Genomic DNA, 20,348 nt, shown 5'->3' on the forward strand with positions numbered 1-20,348 from the left:
GCAGCCAGAGGGCTTCCAAGGAAATGCCAGTTTGGAGCAGCGAGTTTTGGTCCTGATTCAGCAGTCGGAGGATGATTTCTTCCTAGACACTGCAAAACTTGGGCCCTGTTGGGGCCCAGTGTGAACCTAAAGGCTAAATCCAGAGCCTAAGTACTTTTAGTATAAAAAATTCCCAGAGTATTTTCTCCTAGGAAAGAATGTGATTCTCACTGTATAGTTTAATTTGGAGGTAGAAATGGTGTCACCTTCCTTCTTTCCCACCTTGGAAGCTGTTGGCTATCAGGGAAACAGTTGAGGGGCAACTAGGTAGCACAGTGGACAAGTGACAGTCCTGGAATTAGGAAGACCCATCATCCTGAGTTTAAATCTAGCCTCAGATACTTCCTAGCTGTGTGACTCTGGGCTAGTCACTTAGCCCCACTTGTTTAGCCCTCACCACTCTTCTGCCTTAGGAATGATCATTAATATCAATTTTAAGACAGAAGGTAAAGGTCAAAAAAGGAAAAAGAAGAAGCAGTTGGTTTCAGGAGTTTCTGTAGTCTTGTAAATGAAGTAAAGTTATTCTTGGGGGATGTCATATTCAATGTTTGTAGTTCTGGGGTCAAAAAAATATCTAGGCATACTGGTAAGTACCTAGTAAGCCCCTAACTGTTCTGAGAAAAGGGGATTTAGATGATATTGTCAGTGTTTGAAAATGAAGGATCCTGTGTTTTGTTGTCCAATGGATATGTAGAGTCTTTACCATATGTGGCTTGAAATATCTATATAACCATGGAGAGTGGGATTTTTCTGGTAATAATTCTTTAACATTTCTAATAAATCATATTTTAAAAATAGATCTCATTTTGCACCCTCCTGAGGTATAGCATCTTAGTCCACTGCCTGCCTTGCCTATCCCCCCTTCCCCTAGTCTTGATTCTATGCAAGAGTGAAAAGACAAAAAGAAATAAAGGACTTATCCTTGCCTTTAAGGAGTTTATAGTCTAGGTGGGAAGACAAGCAGAAAATGGCTAATACAATCAAGAGACCAGTTCAGAGCCTGGATAGGGCTTTAGTTTCCTCTCCTGTAAAATGAGGGAATTGGATTTATGTCTTCTAAGGTCACTTCCAGCTCTAAAGTTATGATTTCATGAACCAACACTTGGGTATTTTTTTATAGATGAGGACTGTCCTTGGTGTTGAGAACAGGAATATCAAGGTGATTTAAAACACAAGGATCCTTCCTTAAAGGGCTCAATAATTTAGCAGCTTTGACAAATAAATTGTGTTGTTCAGAGTATGAATTATGGGAAATGGGGTGAAACTGTTCATTCTGATTATGTCCTTAGGGACTGTAAACTCCCCAAGGCAGAAACTTGGGTAGTGTTAAGTGCTAGATTTGAGGTAGGTGACCTGGGTCCAAATCTTAGTTCTGTTTCTTACTACCTGTGTTAATGAGGGAAAATAATTTTGAATTCTCTGGGTCTCAGTTCCCTTATTTGTAGAATGAATAGATTGGACCAGATGTTCCTTGAGCCCCCTTTCAGCTCTAAATCTGATGAGTTATTTCTTTTCCCAACTTTATATGCATGTATGTATATTTGTCTAGATCCTACTGGTGTACTTAGTAGGTCTTTGATAAGCAGAACTTAGGTATGGTATAACTGCTCTGGGATGGTCTAGCTAACATTTGCTGTTTGATATGAAGGACCTAATTAAACTGTTCAATGCTCAAAAATCTTCAGTGACTCTCCATTGTCTCCTGAAGAAAGATCAAGCTCCGTAGTTTGCCAGTCAATGTTCTTCCAATTTATAATTTCATGATATCTTACTTTTGTAGCTTTATTCCATATAAATCTCTTCCATGCATCAGATATTTCAGGCTAACTGGTCTAGTTTCTGTCTCCTGAATTCTGTGGAAATGTGTGTGTGTGTGTGTGTGTTAGTGCTTTTGTTTAATTTTTTCTCTCTGCCTAGAATGCTTTTATTCCCTCACTTGTTGAATATTGACCTATCCTTTAAAATTCAATTCAAATGCCACCTCCTCCAGGAAGCCTTTCCTGATATCTCTTTCCCATTGGCCCTGGCACTTGGTCTTGCCCTTCTGTAATGCACTCATCATGTATAGAGATCTTGGGACTGGGGAGTTTCCAAACTCTGCATCTCTCTAGGAATATGCGACACAAAACCGAAGCTTCATCAATACTTATTGAATTGAAAATAAAGGCTAATTTCCCTGTAATATAAGTCCTGTTGACCTTTTGGAAGGATGGGAGCTAAATTCCTTGCCCCCAAAAGATTAACAGAGACACCACCTCATTTAAATATATATCTTCATTTTAATTGGAATTTTAATTAAATGCTTCTTTCCCTCCCTGATCTTAAGAAAGAATAAGCTTTCATTTATTAAAAATTGCCCCAGTAAACATAATTCCATCCTCATAATTAATGTGATCATTGTTTCTTCTCTTTGTTCAGGGCTGCTGAGCTGCAGAAAACAAATCTGAGAAGTTCTTTCTCTGTAGGGAGATGGCTGGGTTTAGGGACTGGAAAGCACGCTTTTGCCCCCTGGTGGTAGAAGGGATATGCTGCAGAAAGGAAAGAGACTGGTACTGCATAGTGCTGCAGTGCAGCAGAATCAGTGACCTTGCCTTCCTCCTAGCACTCTGAGATATTATCTAGTGAGTGACTTGGAGTCACATGGCTTTACATCGCCTCCTCCTTTCCCCCTGCTTCAGCGTAGAAGGGATTTTCTGTGTGCTCATTCCCCAGACTCCCACGTTAGGTAACCCTTCTCACGAGATGCTCTAGAATGAGAAATGACTCTTGCTGATTACCGAGATGCCTGTTTGTTGGACCTTAGTGGTTTGCCTCTAAATCTGGGTGCTAGTGAATACATGTTTTCTGGGTAAATAGCTAAATGGTTCTTAGATCAGTTCCACCTGGAATTCCTTGTCATTCCGTTAGGCAGAACCCTGGCGATGCTGCCTGGAAAGCAGCAGGTAATTACTACATGATGACCAATATGAGGAAATCTTGATTCATGGCTTGAAAAGTAGAACTACGAGGAGACATGAGGGCAAGAAAAGGAGGCATTGAGCCATGCCAGAAGAGAGCTGTTTAAGACAGGCTTTATTTTTGTTTCATGCTGAAAAATGGCAGTTTGGGGAGATTGTACTAAGGTAGGAGATAAGTACCAGATCGAAAAGCAATAGATCAAGTCTCAGACCCAACTCTGCAATTAATTAAATGGGTCATCTTCCAGATTGTAGATTTAGAGCTGGAAAGGACCTCAGTTATTATCCATCCTGGGTGGTGTTGCATAGAGGATTGAATACTGGGTTTGGTGTCAGAAAGATCTTAATTTGAATCTTTCCTGTGACCCCTGGGCAAGACTTTGAGCCTCTATTTCATTTGTTGTAAAATTGGGATAATGATAGCCCTTATCATAACGACTGGCTAGAAAAGCCCTCTTTCTACCCAGCCAAGTGCTATCAGTTGTTGTGAGGAACAAATGAGATCGTGCATATAAAACACTGAAAATCTTAAAGCACTATACAAATACAAAAAAAAATTATAGATAAGGAAATTGAGGCTGAATCTGGAGGTAAATGTTTTGTCCGACACTACAAAGGTAGATAAGTAGCAGAACTGAATTCATACTCTGGTCCTATGACTAAAATTAGTCTTCTTTTTTACTGGACCATACAGTGCTTTGGGTAGTCAAATTTTAAATATCTATTATGTGCTAGGAACTTAGTAGGTAAATGGATATACAAAGGCAAAAGCAGACTAGCTCTTGCTCTCAAGGAGCTCAGAATCTAATAGGGGAAACCATATACACACAAATTAGTATATACAAAATATATATAGAAAACAGAATAAAAGTGAATAATGAAGATATTAGCATCTGAAGAGATCACGAGTGGCCTCTTGCAGAAGCTATGAGCTGTGTCTTGAAAGGATCCAGGGATTCTAAGAGACAGAGGGAAGGAGAGAGGGAATTCTAGGTATATGGGATGACCAAAACAAAGGCATGGTGACAAGAAATGGAGGGTTGTATGGAAGGAGAGGCTAGATTAGGCTGGGAAGAGAGTGTGATGCCAGGTTGTGAAGAGTTTTAAATGCCAGGCAGGAAGGTTTGTGTTTGGTCTTTGAGTTAATAGAGAGCCACTAGAATTTGTTGAATAAGGAAGTGACGTGGTTAAAATGGAACTTAAAATCACTTTGGTGGCTGTATGGTGGTTGGACTGGAGTGTGAAGGGACATGAGGGAGGTTATAGCAATAATTCAGGCACGTGGTAAAGGGCCTGAACTAGACTAGCAGCTGGATGGGGAGAAAGGAAGAGACAAATTCAAGACTGTGGAGCTAGAAATAGCTGTATTTCTATAGGTTTATCTGAAATGGCTCTTCTCTACCCATCATGTTCTAGCCAAATTAAAACCATTTTCTATCCACAAAACATAGTCTTCATGCCTTCAAGTTTTTCCTCACTCAATGTCCTGGACCTAGACTATTCTCTTGCTTTCTTCCTGCCTATGGAATTCCTGGCCATCTTTTAAAGTCCAAAGAAAATGCCACATCCTAAATGAATTCTTTCCTATTTTTCCTCATCAGGGATGTGCTAAAACAAGTTTAAACCATATGTTGAGGGCAAATTGTTCAATTAAAAGTGTGAGCATTTATATTGTGGAAATCTGCAAACACACAAATCAGGTCTTGACTTTTTTGTTGTTGTTGATTGTCTAGATTTAAGAAAGTGATGGAGTACATGTTAATTTGAGTTAAAAGCAAAAATGTTATGAGTACATTCTCCACTCCCAGTAAATTTTTAAACATTTACCAGCACATATCCCTTCTTATTGGTAGTAGTCACCATCTTTGGCTCTGATATATCACATTGCTTTACACTTTTCTAATATATGTCTCATATACTATGTATTGTAATTTTTGGTGTAGGTTTCCATGCCTTATATAATTTTTATGTCTCTCAGTGTTGGGCACAGGGATCTATATAAAGCAGGTACTCAATAAACGTTTGTTAAATTGTTTTTCTCAATGATTCAAAATCCAATGGTCTGAAATTTTTTTGATTATTACTTTCAAAAGATTTAACTTATCTAATTCTAGAAAACATAGCTCATCATTTTTCCAAAATCACTGTCTTTGGGAACTATATTTTATTTCCCTGTTTAGAATTCCTGAAGATATACAGATATTTCCTTCCTTTAAATGTTTAAATTTTGCATTCTTAGTGCCTGATATTATTCTTGGCATATGGCAGGTGTTTCATAAATGTTTGTTGATTGATTTTCCTTCTTCATCTCCTAAACAGATTCCTGTTTTGTTGGTGATCATCCCAAAATACAAATTAAGAATTCAACTTTCTGTATGACTGCCTATCCAAACTTGACAATGGTTAACTTCACCAGCCAAGCCAACAAGACATTCGTCAGTGGGAGTGAAGAGTATTTCAAGTAAGGAGGAAGTTTCTCAGAGAATTTCAATTGCTTTCCCCAAAGAAAGTATGTGAAATCAATTGGTGAACATGTAGCAGTTCCACATCAAAGTCAGCCAGGGTCCTCAATCTGCAGATCAGCAGCTAGGGTGGCACCACCAATTTGTTTCATCTCCCATATCTTCCTTCTGAAGTTGAAAATTCTGTTTTTTTATTTTTTTATTTTTTATCTCTGGCATACAGCCTGGAGACTACCTTGCTAAAATGCCCAAGGGAATTAGAAATGGAGAGTCAGGCTGAATGATGATTAATGAGTAAAACCATGTATTCTTCACCCCAACCCCCAACCTCCTACTATACGTAGAAATCTAGTTTAGATTTAAGTTACCTGGTGGTTCAACATCCAACCAAAACCTTAGCTCAGAAACTTCTTCTATTGATGTATTTATCTTTGCTGAGACAACCAGGAAAGATAATTAATTCAAAGCTAAAGACAAATCAAACAGGATAGCAAATTGGATATCGAGAAAATATTCTCTCCATACTCACTGAGGTCCACTTTCCTACCAGTGTAGGGAGTACATTTATGCAGAACCCACGGAAGAGGGTACATGCAGGGGCATATACCCCCAGGAAGAAGTGGAAAGGGGTCTCACACATTTTTTGGGGCACACTGTGTGGCTAAGGCAATTTATATCTCTGATGCTACAGAGCAATGTTGTTCATTGGTGATATCATCATACTGCTCTCTGCCGAGTACTGGGTAGAATCTGCTGGTGTTGGACTGCAGTGTTCTCTAAATTGCTCTCTGCTACCATCTGCTGGGTGGCAGCGACTGTTACATTTTCCCTTTACTATATGGAGCTTAAGATTTATACCACACAAGCCATGGCTGTTAACAGCTCAGTCCCAGAATCAATTCTAAATCAGTAGAAGCCCTCAGGTCAGGACTGTCCATTTTTTAGTCCACCCTTTTCCCCAGGTTACTGTATCTGGTGCTATCTAGTCAACAATATGATACGGGGTTGGGAAATTCCTTTTAAACTCTCCTCGAATCTCAGATGGCCACTCTGGATCCTCTTAAACCAAATAATTATTTATATGGCCCATATGATGAAGGTTCTTCTGGTGAGTGTGGAAATAATGCTTCTGGTTAAATTGTAAATAATTTGGAGGACTGGAATAAAATGACTATGGAAGACCAGAGAAAATCTTCAGTGGTGTGCTGGTATATGTTTAATAAGCTATGTTTTTATAATATCATATAATATAAAAATGTTTAATAACCCTCCAAATTGTAGGCAGGGTGCAATAAGTTTAACCCACGTTGATATTTTCTCCAACACTTTTTTAAGTCAAGAAACAATTAACAGAGCAATAAATTAAGCCTTGATTTGTAGTTTTGCAGATTTTCAAGTTATAAAGCTTTAGCTAGTCAGTTTTAGCACATCTTTGGCTATTGGCTGCCTCTTTAGAAACTTTGATTTCACTTCTTGCCTTTATTACCTCAAATCTGCTTATGACAAACCTTACTAGTCTCTCAATAGCTGCAACCACTGATAATACACTACTATTAATCACAATGATGATAAAAATATTACTAGAGAAAGATCTTGATTTACTCAGCCAGAGCTTTCAATCCATTGGAATTTTTGTCTCATAAAATAAAGGTTAATGATGGGAAAATAAGCTTTATTTCTAATATGCTTAGGTATTGACATCTTCCTGCATATATATTGGAGTCTCCACATATTTCACCTCTCTACAATTACATGCATTCGGGTCACTGGACAACATGAAGTGAGATTCACAGATTTGAATTTCTCAACCATCAAATAAAAATTAAATGATACTCTGTAGCCTATATTTATTTATTGATCGCTCTGAAAATCTTTAATTAATTAATTTAGAATATTTTTCCATGGTTACATGATTCATGTTCTTTCCCTCCCCTTCTCCTACTCCCTCCTGTAGCCAACGAGCGATTCCATTGGTTTTACATGTGTCATTGATCAAGACCTATTTCCATATTATTAATATTTGCATTATTATTATTAATATTTGCATTGGGGTGATCATTTAGAGCAGTGATTCCCAAAGTGAGCGCTACCGCCCCCTGCTGCAGCAATCCAGGGAAGCTGTGATGGCCACATTTTTTTTGTAATACATTCTATTCTGAGTTCAATAAATAGTTTCATAATTTCCAGGGGGTGCTAAGTAATATTTTTTTTCTGGAAAGGGGGCAGTGGGCCAAAAAAGTTTGGGAACCACTGATTTAGAGTCTACATCCCCAATCATATCCCCATTGAACCATGTGTTAGTTTTTCTTCTGTGTTTCTATGCCCACAGTTTTTTATCTGGATGTGGATAGCATCTTTCTCATAAGTCCCTCAGAATTGTCCTGGGTCATTGCATTGCTGCTAGTAGAAAAGTAATTTACATTCGATTGTACCACAGTGTATCAGTCTCTGTGTACAATGTTCTCTTGGTTCTGCTCCTTTCACTCTGCATCAATTCCTGGAGGTTGTTCCAGTTCATATAGAATCCCTCCAATTCATTATTTCTTATAGTACAATAGTATTCCATCACCAAAAGATACCACAACTTGTTCAGCCATTCCCCAGTTGAAGGGCATCTCCTCATTTTCCAAGTTTTTGCCACCACAAAGAGCGTGGCTATAAATATTTTTTTACAAGTATTTTTCTTTATGATCTCTTTGGGGTATAAACCCAGCAGTGGTATGTCTAGTCTATATTTATGAAGGCTTTATGTACATTTTAGAATGATTTTAAATAGATGTGGACAAAGAAAAGCTTATTTAGCTCTAGGAGGAGGTAAGGAAGAAAGGATTAACTAATCCAAGTAACATTTGTTAAATACCTACCATATCTAAAGTAGTGAAGATACAAAAACAGTTGAAAAAAGTTCTTGTCTTCAAGGAATTTCCATTCTACAGGTAATTTCACTGTTACATCCTACTGTTTTGTTCTTAGATTTGACTGTGAAAACATCCTTATTGTCTCCAACAGGGGTAAAACCAAGCCCATGGAGATGAGTCTACTTAGCAAAGGCTCAAATCACTGAATCTGATTATCCCTCAATCGAACCTAAAGTCTGTTGTCCAAGAATGTTCAGGTACTAGGGAGTGATCAGTGTAATGGTGTTATAAACCCTGTCTGCTGGTTGACTTCAATCTGATGCTACCATCACTGTCTTTTTGACTCTCAGGTATTTTGTGTTGAAGATTTCTGCAGGAATTGAATATCCTGGTGAGATCAGGTGGCCACTAGTCGTATGTCTCTTTCTGGCTTGGGTGATTGTATATGCATCTCTTGCTAAAGGCATCAAGACATCAGGCAAAGTAAGAGTTTCTCTTTATTTACTAAAACAAAATTTCTGAACCACTTTCTAGGTGGTAAAGTGTTACACTGTAGTTGTCACCAAAGGCAGTGCCCTGGGATGTGTCTGGTCACGTGGAAGTCATTGAAGGGCAAAATGGATCCTATTTTCACTCAGAAACAAGACTAGTGAAGAACTGTGAAGAAGGTGGCCCAGTCCCTCCATCCCTTCCAACTCTACTTTGGTTACACCTCTCCCTACCATTTCTTGTTTTTCGCCAAGTATTAAACTGATAGCTTTCTTGTTAGCTGATCAGAAGCAAGATCTTTCAAAGGGGATGATGTTTAGTAGGGGAGACCAAAATATATTCTTTTAAGAGACAAGGACATATAACTAGCATGATGGATTTTGAATGGCAGGATACTGAATTTTGAATGGAGAGCCTTGGCTTTCTGCTTCTAAATTCTTGCCTCTTATCCAAGGCAGGGGGTACTTAATATTTTTGTGTCATGGTTCCCCTCTCTTAGTCTTGTGAAGTCAATAGATGTCTCAAAATAATGCTTGTTGCCTATATTCACAACAAAAGAAATTGATACATTTTATTTGAAGATTAGTGTAGATATTTTTCCAAATCCACAGATCCCTTGTCATCTATTCATGAACCTTTTGGAAGACCTTGGCCCCAGGTTAAGTATCTCTGCTTTAAAAGGTGGCTATATTGAAATAAGCAAATAAGCCCTTATTAGGAGGAATAGGGCAAAATTGTGAGGTCTATTTTTGGGACTTTCTTTCTCATGGTATTCCTGGGTATTCCAGTCCATTTTTGGCTCCCTATTGCCTTGGGTCCACCTTCCTGACTTCTTCTACTAGGGGACTTGCTGCTGCCCTCTATCTATTCCATTGAAAAGACTTAATGAACCTTCCAGTGTGTTAGGGAGTTTTATCTCCTTTACCCTAGGTTTTTAGCAATAGAAGAAACCTCAGAGATTTGCCAGTTCAGTTCCTTCATTTTAGAGATAAGCAAGCTGAGGTCCAAAGGAATGAAACGACATACTGGGTCATCCAGTTAGTTATTGGCAGAACTAGGTTTAGAATCCAGGTTTCCCAATCCTCTGCCTAATTTGTTTTTGTACTTTGCATAGATGTTAGCTTCCGTGTATGAGAAGACTTGAACCCTTAGTCTTGTACTCTAGGGACAGTTCCCACAGAGAAGAGAAAATTCATTAGAGATTTTGCTCTCCCTCTTTGGATCTAAGTTTAGACTAAATGCTATCTGGACCTTGGCTTTTAGCTAAATGACTTTCCACTAAAAATATATGAACCCTTTGCTCAGTGGTAATTATTTTAAAAAATTTAGGAAAACTGTGAGAATGATCATGGAAGGTACAGAGGAAAGGTTGGTTGGCTTAAAGATGGTGTAAATAGAGGAGAGGAGTTTCTAGGTCATGATTGTTTGACTGATAGTAAAAATATAATTAGGGTGTGCCAAATGATTCATAAACTAAAAGACACTGATTTATCTAGAAAGTGCTGGGTTTTGGTGGTGGAAAATAATACATTTGAAATGGATAAAAAAATAGAAATTTGCCAAATTTGCCTATAAGCCAAAAGAATGCTAGACTTGGAGATTCTTGTCCTTGCTCTGTCACTAACCAATTGTTTGATCATGGCCAAGTTCCATAATTCTTTGTGGTTCTAAGTTTGCTCATATGTAAAATATAGGAGTTAGACTTGATGATGTTAAAGGATCCTCTGTCTCTGACTTCTTATGATTTGATCTAGCATCGTATTGTGCTCACTTATTCAAACCAGTCTGGAAAACAGTTAGGGCTCTTGGATTTTATGTAGTTTCTAAGATTAGCTCATCAGGAGCTATAGTTAACAAAATTGGGCAGACAGGTGTTTTATTTCATAGCAGTTAACTTGTGTCTCTGCCTTTCTGGGAAGGATTTCCAAACAGGGATCAATAATCAATTACTTTAATGGGAAATATTTAAAAGAAATGACAAATCACCATCTATTATCCTACAAAAACCCAAATCATGATGCAGAACCCAGGGGTGGAGGTGAATGCCCTGCTTAACTTTGCTGGAATATTTGGTGATTGAAATTCCATGAACAATGTCACTGCAAAATGATAGAGATATCTGAGTTTTTTCTTTTCTGCTTGAAGATGAGTTGTTTCCTCCTGAAAGTCTTTAACGAGATTTAGAATACTCGATTACTATTCTTTGTATAATAGCTCTACAATTGAAAAAACTATCTTGGATTAAAAAAGACATATATATATATATATATATATATATATATATATATATATATATATATATATACTTCAAATTTTTATTGATGCTCTTTGGTCTTAAAACAGTTATTTCCCAATATGCCCTCCAACATTTCAACTCTTTTTTATCCCAAATAAAAACATGGGGAAAGGAAAAGAGTATTGAATTTGGAGTCAAAGGACTTTAGTTGAAATCTTGGCTTTATTATTTATTACCAATTTGACTATGACCTTGGGTAAATCACATGCCCTCTCTTGGCTTCAGTTTTCTTGTCTGTAAAATGAGTAAGTTGGACTAGATGACCTTTCATATCCATCTAGCTCTAAATCAATAATCTTAAAACCAATTGATAAAGTAACCACTTTGCAACATAGAACAACTCTAGCCCACTACTCTTCTGAAAGGAGAAGACTTCATATAGACTTGCATATAAAGGTTGGTCATCTCAAAATCAGAGGTCTACAACTGTTTTTATTTACATTATAGAAGTCATTCCATGCATTGTTTTCCCAATTCTCCTTATTTTAATCTGTATCGGTCTAAAAACTCATGGAATCCTAAATCTAGAGATTGATGGAACCTCTGAAGGCAGCTTATCTAGTCCATCTCCCTCATTTTACAGATGAAGAAATGGAAAACTAAGTATATTAAGGGACTTGAGCATGATCACATAAATTCAGAGTGGTGCAAGGAATCTGAAACTAGCTCCTTTGACTCCAGAGTTAGTATTCTTTCCATTATACCAAGCTGCCTCTTCTGGCTTTAGGCAAATAGTAAATTAGTAAGATTATTTGGAGTATAACCAGGCTTTAGCCCTTTTGCTCCCATTTCTTCCCTCCATGTGAACTGCTATGTGCCAAGAATCTCTCTTTCAGCCCTTGTCCAAATTTGCTCTCAGATCAGTAATATTGAACTATCATAAAGAGTTACTTCTCCCAGTGGGCAGTGGTGCAATTTGCATTTTAGCAAGTACCAGGAACTGAAAGGATTAAGTAGTAATGGTTGAATTTCAGGCTTCAGAGGGAACATTTGGAAACTGGGTCCTTTTCTACCTTGTCTATTAGGGAAAGTTGATCTTGATAAAATCTCAACCTTCCCTTTTCTAGACTTGATCATCACAGTTGTTAGGTTTTTACTTTCTAGCTCTTTAATAATTTTTGGTGTTTTGTTGACCCTTCTCTTCCTCATGTCTCTATCAAGTTGTCCAGTCCTGAGTCAGATGTAATTCAATGGTGAAGGACTGATGGGATATACTGAGAAGTTCATCTAATCATTTCCACCTGATCTAATCCCATTTATCCTTCCTAAAAACATGTTTACACTGAAGTAAATAAATAAAGCTTTGTTACTTCTTTGCTGATTCATGGTCTATCTTCTGGACATTATTTTTTCCTTCTGTACTTGGATATAATTATATTCCTCCCAAGTTTATATTTATTAAGAAATCAGAATGAGATTGGTAAACTATTGGCTGACTCTTCAGTTTTCAAAGCATCATCATCTTTTTAATCAGATTGACAAAGAAAGATTCTTCTTTATTTCAGCACCACAAGAAAAAAAGATTCTTTGTTCTTTGTTGTAAATAGAGTCCCTAACGCTTGGTGATGAATGTAACTAAAAAGCCTGCTGCCTTTTCTAAAAGCCAATACAGACACCAAATGCATATTTATTCTTTTATTCTTTCCATTTCGCCATCTATTTTCTCAACCCCAAACCTGCTGCTATTTAGAGTTGCAGGGAGTGTAAATGAGAATGGAGAGTGCCTACTGGAGGGTAGGCTGGTATCTGAGGTCTTTAGGTGCCACAGTTCTGAAGCTCTTCTCTTTCGAGGTGGAAATTACTTCCATTGTTGGTAGGTACTATTAGGGTGACACCACCCATATTTCTTACATATCTGTCTTCAGGATCACTGCTGGACTGTAGGTTGAATGTCTATTCCCCTTTACTGGATGTGCACAACAAAGATAAGTTTCCTCTCATCCCCAATAATTTGAACATAAGCAAAAATTATTTTCTCTAAAATAGGAATTTTTACATTTTGATGTCATGGACCCCTTTGGCAGCCTGCTGAAGACTGTGGACTCCTTCTCAAAATTGTATTTTTAAATCCACAAAATAAAATGCAGAAGATTACAAAAGAAACTAAAAGTTAGTCAAAATTAATATGTCTTTATTCCCATCCAAGTTCACTGACTCCTTTGCATTCTTTCCTATCGATACCTTTGGGTTTGGTAGACTTTTAAGTTAAGAACCCATTTTCCAGAGTTTTTGAACAGTCCAGATCTCCTCTTCTTTCCAATGCCAGCTCTAGCAGTATCTGGGAATAGTAGACCTGCTATCTCGATAGCTTGGGGACCTGTGGGTATGATAGACCATTCTTGGTTGCATCAAAGTATGAGCTCCCATGAGCACTAAAAGGCTGGACACATTGCATTCAAATAAGATTGTTTATTGGTCTTTCCAGGTGGTGTACTTTACTGCTACATTCCCTTATGTTGTGCTTGTGATCCTACTCATCCGAGGAGTTACCTTGCCAGGAGCTGGAGCAGGAATTTGGTACTTCATTACACCTAAGTGGGAGAAACTTACTGATGCCACAGTAAGCTCATTATTTCACTTACAATGCTCTAGTTAAAAGTACTGTAGGACAGTGGACAATATACTGGGCTTGAACTCAGGAAGAGCTGGATTCAGATTCTGCCTTTCCCACTTACTAGGCATGTAATCCTGAGGCACCTCTAGGTGAAAATCAATAATACTAATCTCTCACGTTGTTATAGTGAAAGAGTTGCTATCATTGTTGGTAGAGGTTATAATTTAGTTGGGATAAATAATAAGCTAGATGGTGCAGTGGGTAAGTGTGCTAGACTTAGAGTCAAGAGGATTTGAGTTCAAATCCCAACTCAGACACTTAGTTATGTAACCTTGGGCAAGTCACAACTTTTTTTCTGTTTGCTCTTTCCTCAACTGTTAAATGTTGATGGGCAGTGAGGTAGGGTGGTGGAGAGAATGCCCCACCTGGAGTCAGATGGACTTCTCTTCTTGAGTTCAAATCCAGCCTCAGACACTCTCTAGCTGTGTGACCCTGGCCAAGTCATTCAACCCTGTTTGCTTCAGTTTCTTCATCTATAAAGTGAGTTAGAGAAGAAAATGGCAATCCATTCCAGTATGTTTGTCAAGAAAATTCCAAATGAGGTCATGAAGAATTGGACACAACTACAAAATGACTGAACAGAAAACAACAATAAAAGTGGTGATAATAATAGCACTTCCATCCAGGGTTGTTGAGAAGATTAAACGAGATAATATGTGCAATACTTTTCAAATCTGAAAGAGTCATGTAAATTTTATTTAGCTATTCAGATCTACTGGGTGGATGTGTAGGAAGAAACAACTTCACAATAGCTCATCAATAACACTTTCTTTTCCATCACAATTTGGGAAATCTCTTGGGGTTCATCTGCTGGGTGTATGATGGAATGTGGACAACCCTTCTTGAGAGCAAGGATGGTTTCCTTCCTAGCATTATAACTAGTGAACAGAATAGTTCCTAGTGCATAACTGGTGCTTAATTAATGTTGGTTGATTACTTGCACTTTTAAATTTAGGAAACTTTAAAAAAGAATTAAAAAAAAGAAGTGCATATTTAGTGTTTTCCAGATTTCCTAGAACAGTTGTCCAAATCTCATACTTCATTTGTGGTCATGGGATAGTGTTAAAATGAAAAACAGAATTCCCTTGATAATATTCAGATTATCTCATGATGACAGTCTGGTAATAATGATTATGTCTATGAAGCCAAGTTACACAGGTTGGAAATTAACTGTACTCAGCAAGCCATGAAGCAATTATATTTTCAAAGGGACCAGACACACTAATTACTCCCAGTGCACAGAATGCACAGTCATTTTTTTCTGTCCTAACATCTCTCATGCTTCATCACTGTGTTCCTACCTTTAGAACGTCTAGTATACAAAAAACCCCAACAATTTTGCAAAAAAATTTGAGGGTTTGATTGTTTAAGTAGCAGGAGTTTCTTTGCTTTGGAAAAAGTATTAATCTTGTGTTTCATTTATACACTATGAGCTGGCACCATGCATCTACTTGGTGGGTTGCTCTCATTGACGTTGAAAGGGCTTTTGTAGAGTGTTATTGTTTAGCACGACTCCATGATCCAAAGGACACTGTCCCCATAAGACCACTTTCTAGTGCTTCCTTTGTTGTGAATTTCTGGCACTCTGCCTAGGGTCAGGGGGTTCAGTCATTGAATGAGTACAGGATTATCTTGGCCATGTCCCTGGAGTTTGGGGTTTTATTGTGCTATACCTCTGGAATATCAATATCCTTGTCATATATAACAAGAAGGATCAGGCACTGGACAAGTCCCATTCCCAACCTGGTAGATATGTAGTCCAGACTTCATTGAAATTCTGGAAATTGGTTTTCAGAGTGGACAGGACAATCTATTCCCAAGTTTCACCTCTTTGTAATGAATGAAAAATAATTTATTAAGAATTTACTGTGTGCCAAACCCTCTCTAAAGGCTAGGGAACAAGAAGACAAGTCTCTGCTTTCAAGGAGCCCTACATTGAAATTGGGGAAAAATTCATATAGGAGAACACAGTTGCAGCATCAGAGGAAGGACTCAGTAGAGTTAGGGTTCAGTGGTAGTGCAGATGGTAATAGTTAGGGATCTTTCAGGTACATTAGCAGAACAATTCCAGGAATGATTAAAGTGAGTGACTCACTGATCATCCAAACAGGGTGGGTTGTGCCCTCTTGTTAGCTCAAGAGATGTGCCTTTGATATCATAGCATCTTATATTTAAAATTGGCAGGAACTTCATCCATTTATTTATTTATTTACAACCTGGAAATTGCCAATTAATTAATTAATTAAGAATATTTTTCCATGGCTACAAGATTTATGATCTTTCCCTCCCTTCTCTCCACCCCTCTCCCATAGCCAATGTACAATTCCACTGGGTTTTACCTGTGTCATTGATCAAGACCTATTATTGATATTTGTACTAGGGTGATCATTTAGAGCCAATATCCCCAATCATATCCTCATCAACCCATACGATCAAGCAGTTGTTTTTCTTCTGTGTTTCTACTCCCACAGTTCTTCCTCTGAATGTGGATTGTGTTCTTTTTCATTAGTCCCTCAGAAATGTCCTGGATCATTGCATTGCTGCTGGTAGAGAAGTCCATTACATTCAATTTTACCATAGTATATCAGTCTCTGTATACAATGTTCTCCTGGTTCTTCTCCTTTCACTCTGTATCACTTCCTGGAGGTCTTTCCAGTTCACATGGGATTCCTCCAGTTCATTATTTGGAAGGAACTTTAGAAGTCATCTGGTTCAAACTTAATTTTGCCCATTATTAATCACATACCCTTGCTGAGGAAAAATAGTTTAAGGTCCTCTCTTCACTTGTTAATGGACAAACAAAATAATGATTGCAATATGCATGGAAGTTTACTTACTGCTATGACTTAATACTAACAATTTTATAAAGATTTGTTTTTGAAAAGCTGAATATATGTAAAGCAAAGTCCCCCTGTATTTTTGTCCATCTATAGAGTTCACTCATTGCTATCCTTCCGATGCTTTATGAGGATGATCAAAAATGAATACATTAGGGGGCAAGAGATTTTGTTAGCCACATTATGGTGAGATGGAGGACATAAAATGATCATTAAGGAGAGCTATACATATATGAGAAAGATCTGTGATATCCACTATATAGGAAACCCCTAGTATGGACACTGTTACTAATATAATTTGCAACTAGTCTACAATTTAGTAGATAAGCCCTAGGGATTTGTTGGAGGCATAGTAATTTTTCATTCATTCATTCATTCACTCATTCATTCATTCATTCATTCATGTTGGTTAGGTGATTCCTAGCCTGGGCCACTTAGCTAGTATATGTAAAAGGCACTGTTTGAAGCTCAGGTCTTTGACTCTAATCCATTGTCTTATCCACCACATAGTAATGTCTATCTGCAAGGCAGAAATAAGAACAATTGTTACTGATGACCAAACTCTTTTAGTGAGACCATTGAGTGGAAAGGAAACCATGCAAGAAATAAAGAATTTGTCTATTTTGGGCCTTATTATATGGCATATTTGATGAATTTATGTATTCCAGATAACAGAACAAAACAAAAATGGGGTGCTTATTTATAGCCCAACTGAGGAACTGAACTTTGTTCGTTGCCGAGAGTGGGCTGAAGCATGTGTTCTTTTAGATGAGTTAGTCCAATCCTCTAACAAGTTTTAAGCAGGAGAAATTGGTTAGGAGTTAATTGTTGTTCAGTTGTTTCCAGTCATGCCCAACTCTTATGATCCCATCTGGGGCTTTCTTGGCAAAAATTCTGGAGCAGTTTGCTTTTTTTCCTTTTCCAGCTTACAGATGAGGAAATTGAGGCAAATAAGGTTAAATTTACTAAATTATATTTCATCCCAAAAATTTTGGGAAAAAACTAGCAAGGACGGCTAACAAGTTCTTTATTATCAGATTTCATCTGATATGTCTTAGTCTCCTGGGAGTCATTCTCTGTACGGAATTTAGTTATTATTTCCTAGTTCAACTTCTGTTTCATTGGATTCAATTGTAAACCAATATATTTGAGTCCTTTATGTTTTTGAGATGGTGTACATGTTGAATTTCTCCAACTTTGCATGGCACTGGGTACAATTCTTTTGGGATTTTTATGAAATTGGAAAAAATACCTTCATTAATTCCACAGAAGTTTGCCCTTTATGCTAACCTGACATTGCTTTTCCTTTGCTTCACAGGTATGGAAAGATGCTGCAACCCAGATTTTCTTCTCTTTGTCTGCTGCCTGGGGAGGTCTGATTACTCTTTCCTCTTACAACAAATTTCACAATAACTGCTACAGGTAGGTTGGCTATGCTTGAGGTGGCAGTGGAAAGATGAGGAAGAGGAGGGGATGGAGCCCTTGGTTGGTGAATCTATCCCTGAATCTTAACCTGTTTGAAGAGGTAGAGGCTTTCCTAGAGCCAGGGAATCATTGGTGGGTCAAGATTACTAGACTGTAAATTTCTGGAGGCTTTCTTATATAAATTCTATTCTCTCCAGTCACACAACAGTTATCTGATGTAGGTCTTCATCACCTTACATGTCGTAATTTTCTGCCTCGATATGTCACTACCAGATATAACCATTGGCTCCCAACATGTAAGAAAGAAAAATATTTAAGCCAAGTCAGCACACATGACTATGTCTGATATTGTATACAATATTCTATATTCATAGTCCACCAGCTCTCCAACCAAAAGACGAAGGACTGTTTTGGAGAAATCATTCAACAACATCTAATGGCAGTCTATTATAGGTTGAGTTCTGTGCTAGACGCTATAGGGAAATACCAAGAATTTAGTATATGGTCTTTGTACTGGAAAAGTTAATAATCTGAGAAAAGGAGAAAAGACCTGTCTACCTGAAAAGGATCTGAGAATCCCAAGCATTGCTATCTGTGAAAGTCTCCAAATGAGTGGTATGGAGAATGATCTCAGAGAAAGAAAATATTTTTGAGCTGAGGTCTTTGTTAAAGTTTTCCTGAAAGAGACAGGATTATTTCTAGATTTTGAAGATTTCAGGGGTTGAAAAGAATGGTTAGAATATTCCAAATTGGAAAAATGTTATTTGCAAAAATTCTAAGGCAGGAAAGCCTATGAAATATTTGGAAAACAATAAATAAATCCATCAGATAGAAGCAGAAGTATTTATAGGGGAGAAGAGAGGAAATGGATTAGAAAAATAAATTGGGGCTTTGTTAAAGAAGGCCTTAAATACCTAGCCAAAGTGTTTGGATGAATAATGTTATAATTCTTGCTAATGGAAGATTTGAAAATTTGTAGGCACATAAAAATGCAAACTCTTAACTTCTGTCTTAAAATTGATACTAAGTACAAGTTCCAAGACAGAAGAGTGGTAAGGGCTAGGCAATGGGATTTAACAAAAGACTTTCAACGTGTGCAGGTTGGACAAACCTAATCACTTGGGGAAACAGTGGACTTCTGGAAGGATGATGATGTTTGTACAGTAGGTAGAATTTCCCTTCAGCTCCTTCTAATTCCTCTCTTGGGTTCTTCTACCTTTCAGTACCCTGATTCCCTAAGCTGAGGTTGACTGTTCAGGTCCTAGGGCAGTGCCCCAACCAAACTTGTTATCTCCAGCACTACTTATGCTCCAAACCTTTGCTGCCATCTCTTTCCCACAAGAGGCTATATCCCTTCCCCTCAGGGTCTTGTTCTGGTTTCTGCTGATAAATGAATCCTGGCAAATGCCATACTGGATGATAAAATATTGCTCTATTATCCATCCCAGGGAACTCATTCACATTTAAACTGATTTTCCAGTGACAGTGTCTTAACACAAAGGTACTGGGGCAGATTTTTGGGTTAGAATGCCCTTTCTTTTCCCTCATATCCCACACTGGGATTGTATATAGTCCCTACTAATATAAGTAGGCTATAGAAAAGAAACTTAGGTATAAGGATGGATTAATGTCCAATAATTGGTCAACAACTGACCAATATCCAAAAATATTTATTAAGTGCCTATTCTTCGTGAGACACCATGCGAGGTACTGGGGATGAAGGTAAAATGAATGGCAGAGTCTTTACTTGCAAGTCTCAGCAGTATCCTTGAAGCCATGGGCCACCCATATGATAAGTATAACATGATGGTTCTTGTATCTTCTCTCCAGGGACACACTCATCGTCACCTGCACCAACAGTGCTACGAGCATCTTTGCAGGTTTTGTCATCTTCTCTGTCATTGGCTTCATGGCAAATGAGCGCAAAGTAAACATCGAGAACGTGGCTGACCAAGGTGATGTACCCAAACTACATTTGGACAGTGCTTTAAGGCTGACACACTCATGCCACTCCAAAACAACTGCATCCTCCCTGGATCATGCTCACTTCCCTACTCTGCCCTTGCCTGGCACATAGGTCCTCAACACATGATTGATTCCTCTTAGAAATGAGGGGTGAGAAAACAATGAATAGACTCATGGACCGGACAGTGGGAGATGGTTTCCTTGGTGTTTCCTTGGTCTTAGGGGTTTGCAGACTAACAAAGGGGATGTTTTAAAAGATCCTTTTTCTCCACCACCATTCTTATTTTTCTTTATTAATTTCAAAGCAGATAAATAAGAGATCTACTTCATTCTTTTTTCTTTTTTTAGTTTGAAAATTTCTAATTAATTAATTAATTAAGAATATTTTTCCATGGTTATATGATTC

At 37.8% G+C, this 20,348-nt stretch overlaps 1 protein-coding gene across 1 annotated transcript in view; it reads left to right on the forward strand.

Annotated features, from left to right (window-relative positions):
• The window catches only part of SLC6A5 (solute carrier family 6 member 5), a 101,070-nt gene that overhangs the window by 45,160 nt on the left and 35,562 nt on the right, over positions 1 to 20,348 (forward strand). The window contains exons 6-10 of the mRNA XM_044681835.1: positions 5,316 to 5,457; positions 8,667 to 8,799; positions 13,527 to 13,661; positions 17,871 to 17,974; positions 19,808 to 19,932. Of these exons, the coding sequence (XP_044537770.1) occupies positions 5,316 to 5,457; positions 8,667 to 8,799; positions 13,527 to 13,661; positions 17,871 to 17,974; positions 19,808 to 19,932 (639 nt within the window). The remainder of the gene's footprint in view (positions 1 to 5,315; positions 5,458 to 8,666; positions 8,800 to 13,526; positions 13,662 to 17,870; positions 17,975 to 19,807; positions 19,933 to 20,348) is intronic.

The sequence above is a fragment of the Gracilinanus agilis genome, chromosome 6, assembly GCF_016433145.1.
Source record: "Gracilinanus agilis isolate LMUSP501 chromosome 6, AgileGrace, whole genome shotgun sequence".
NCBI classification, from domain to species: Eukaryota; Metazoa; Chordata; class Mammalia; order Didelphimorphia; family Didelphidae; genus Gracilinanus; species Gracilinanus agilis.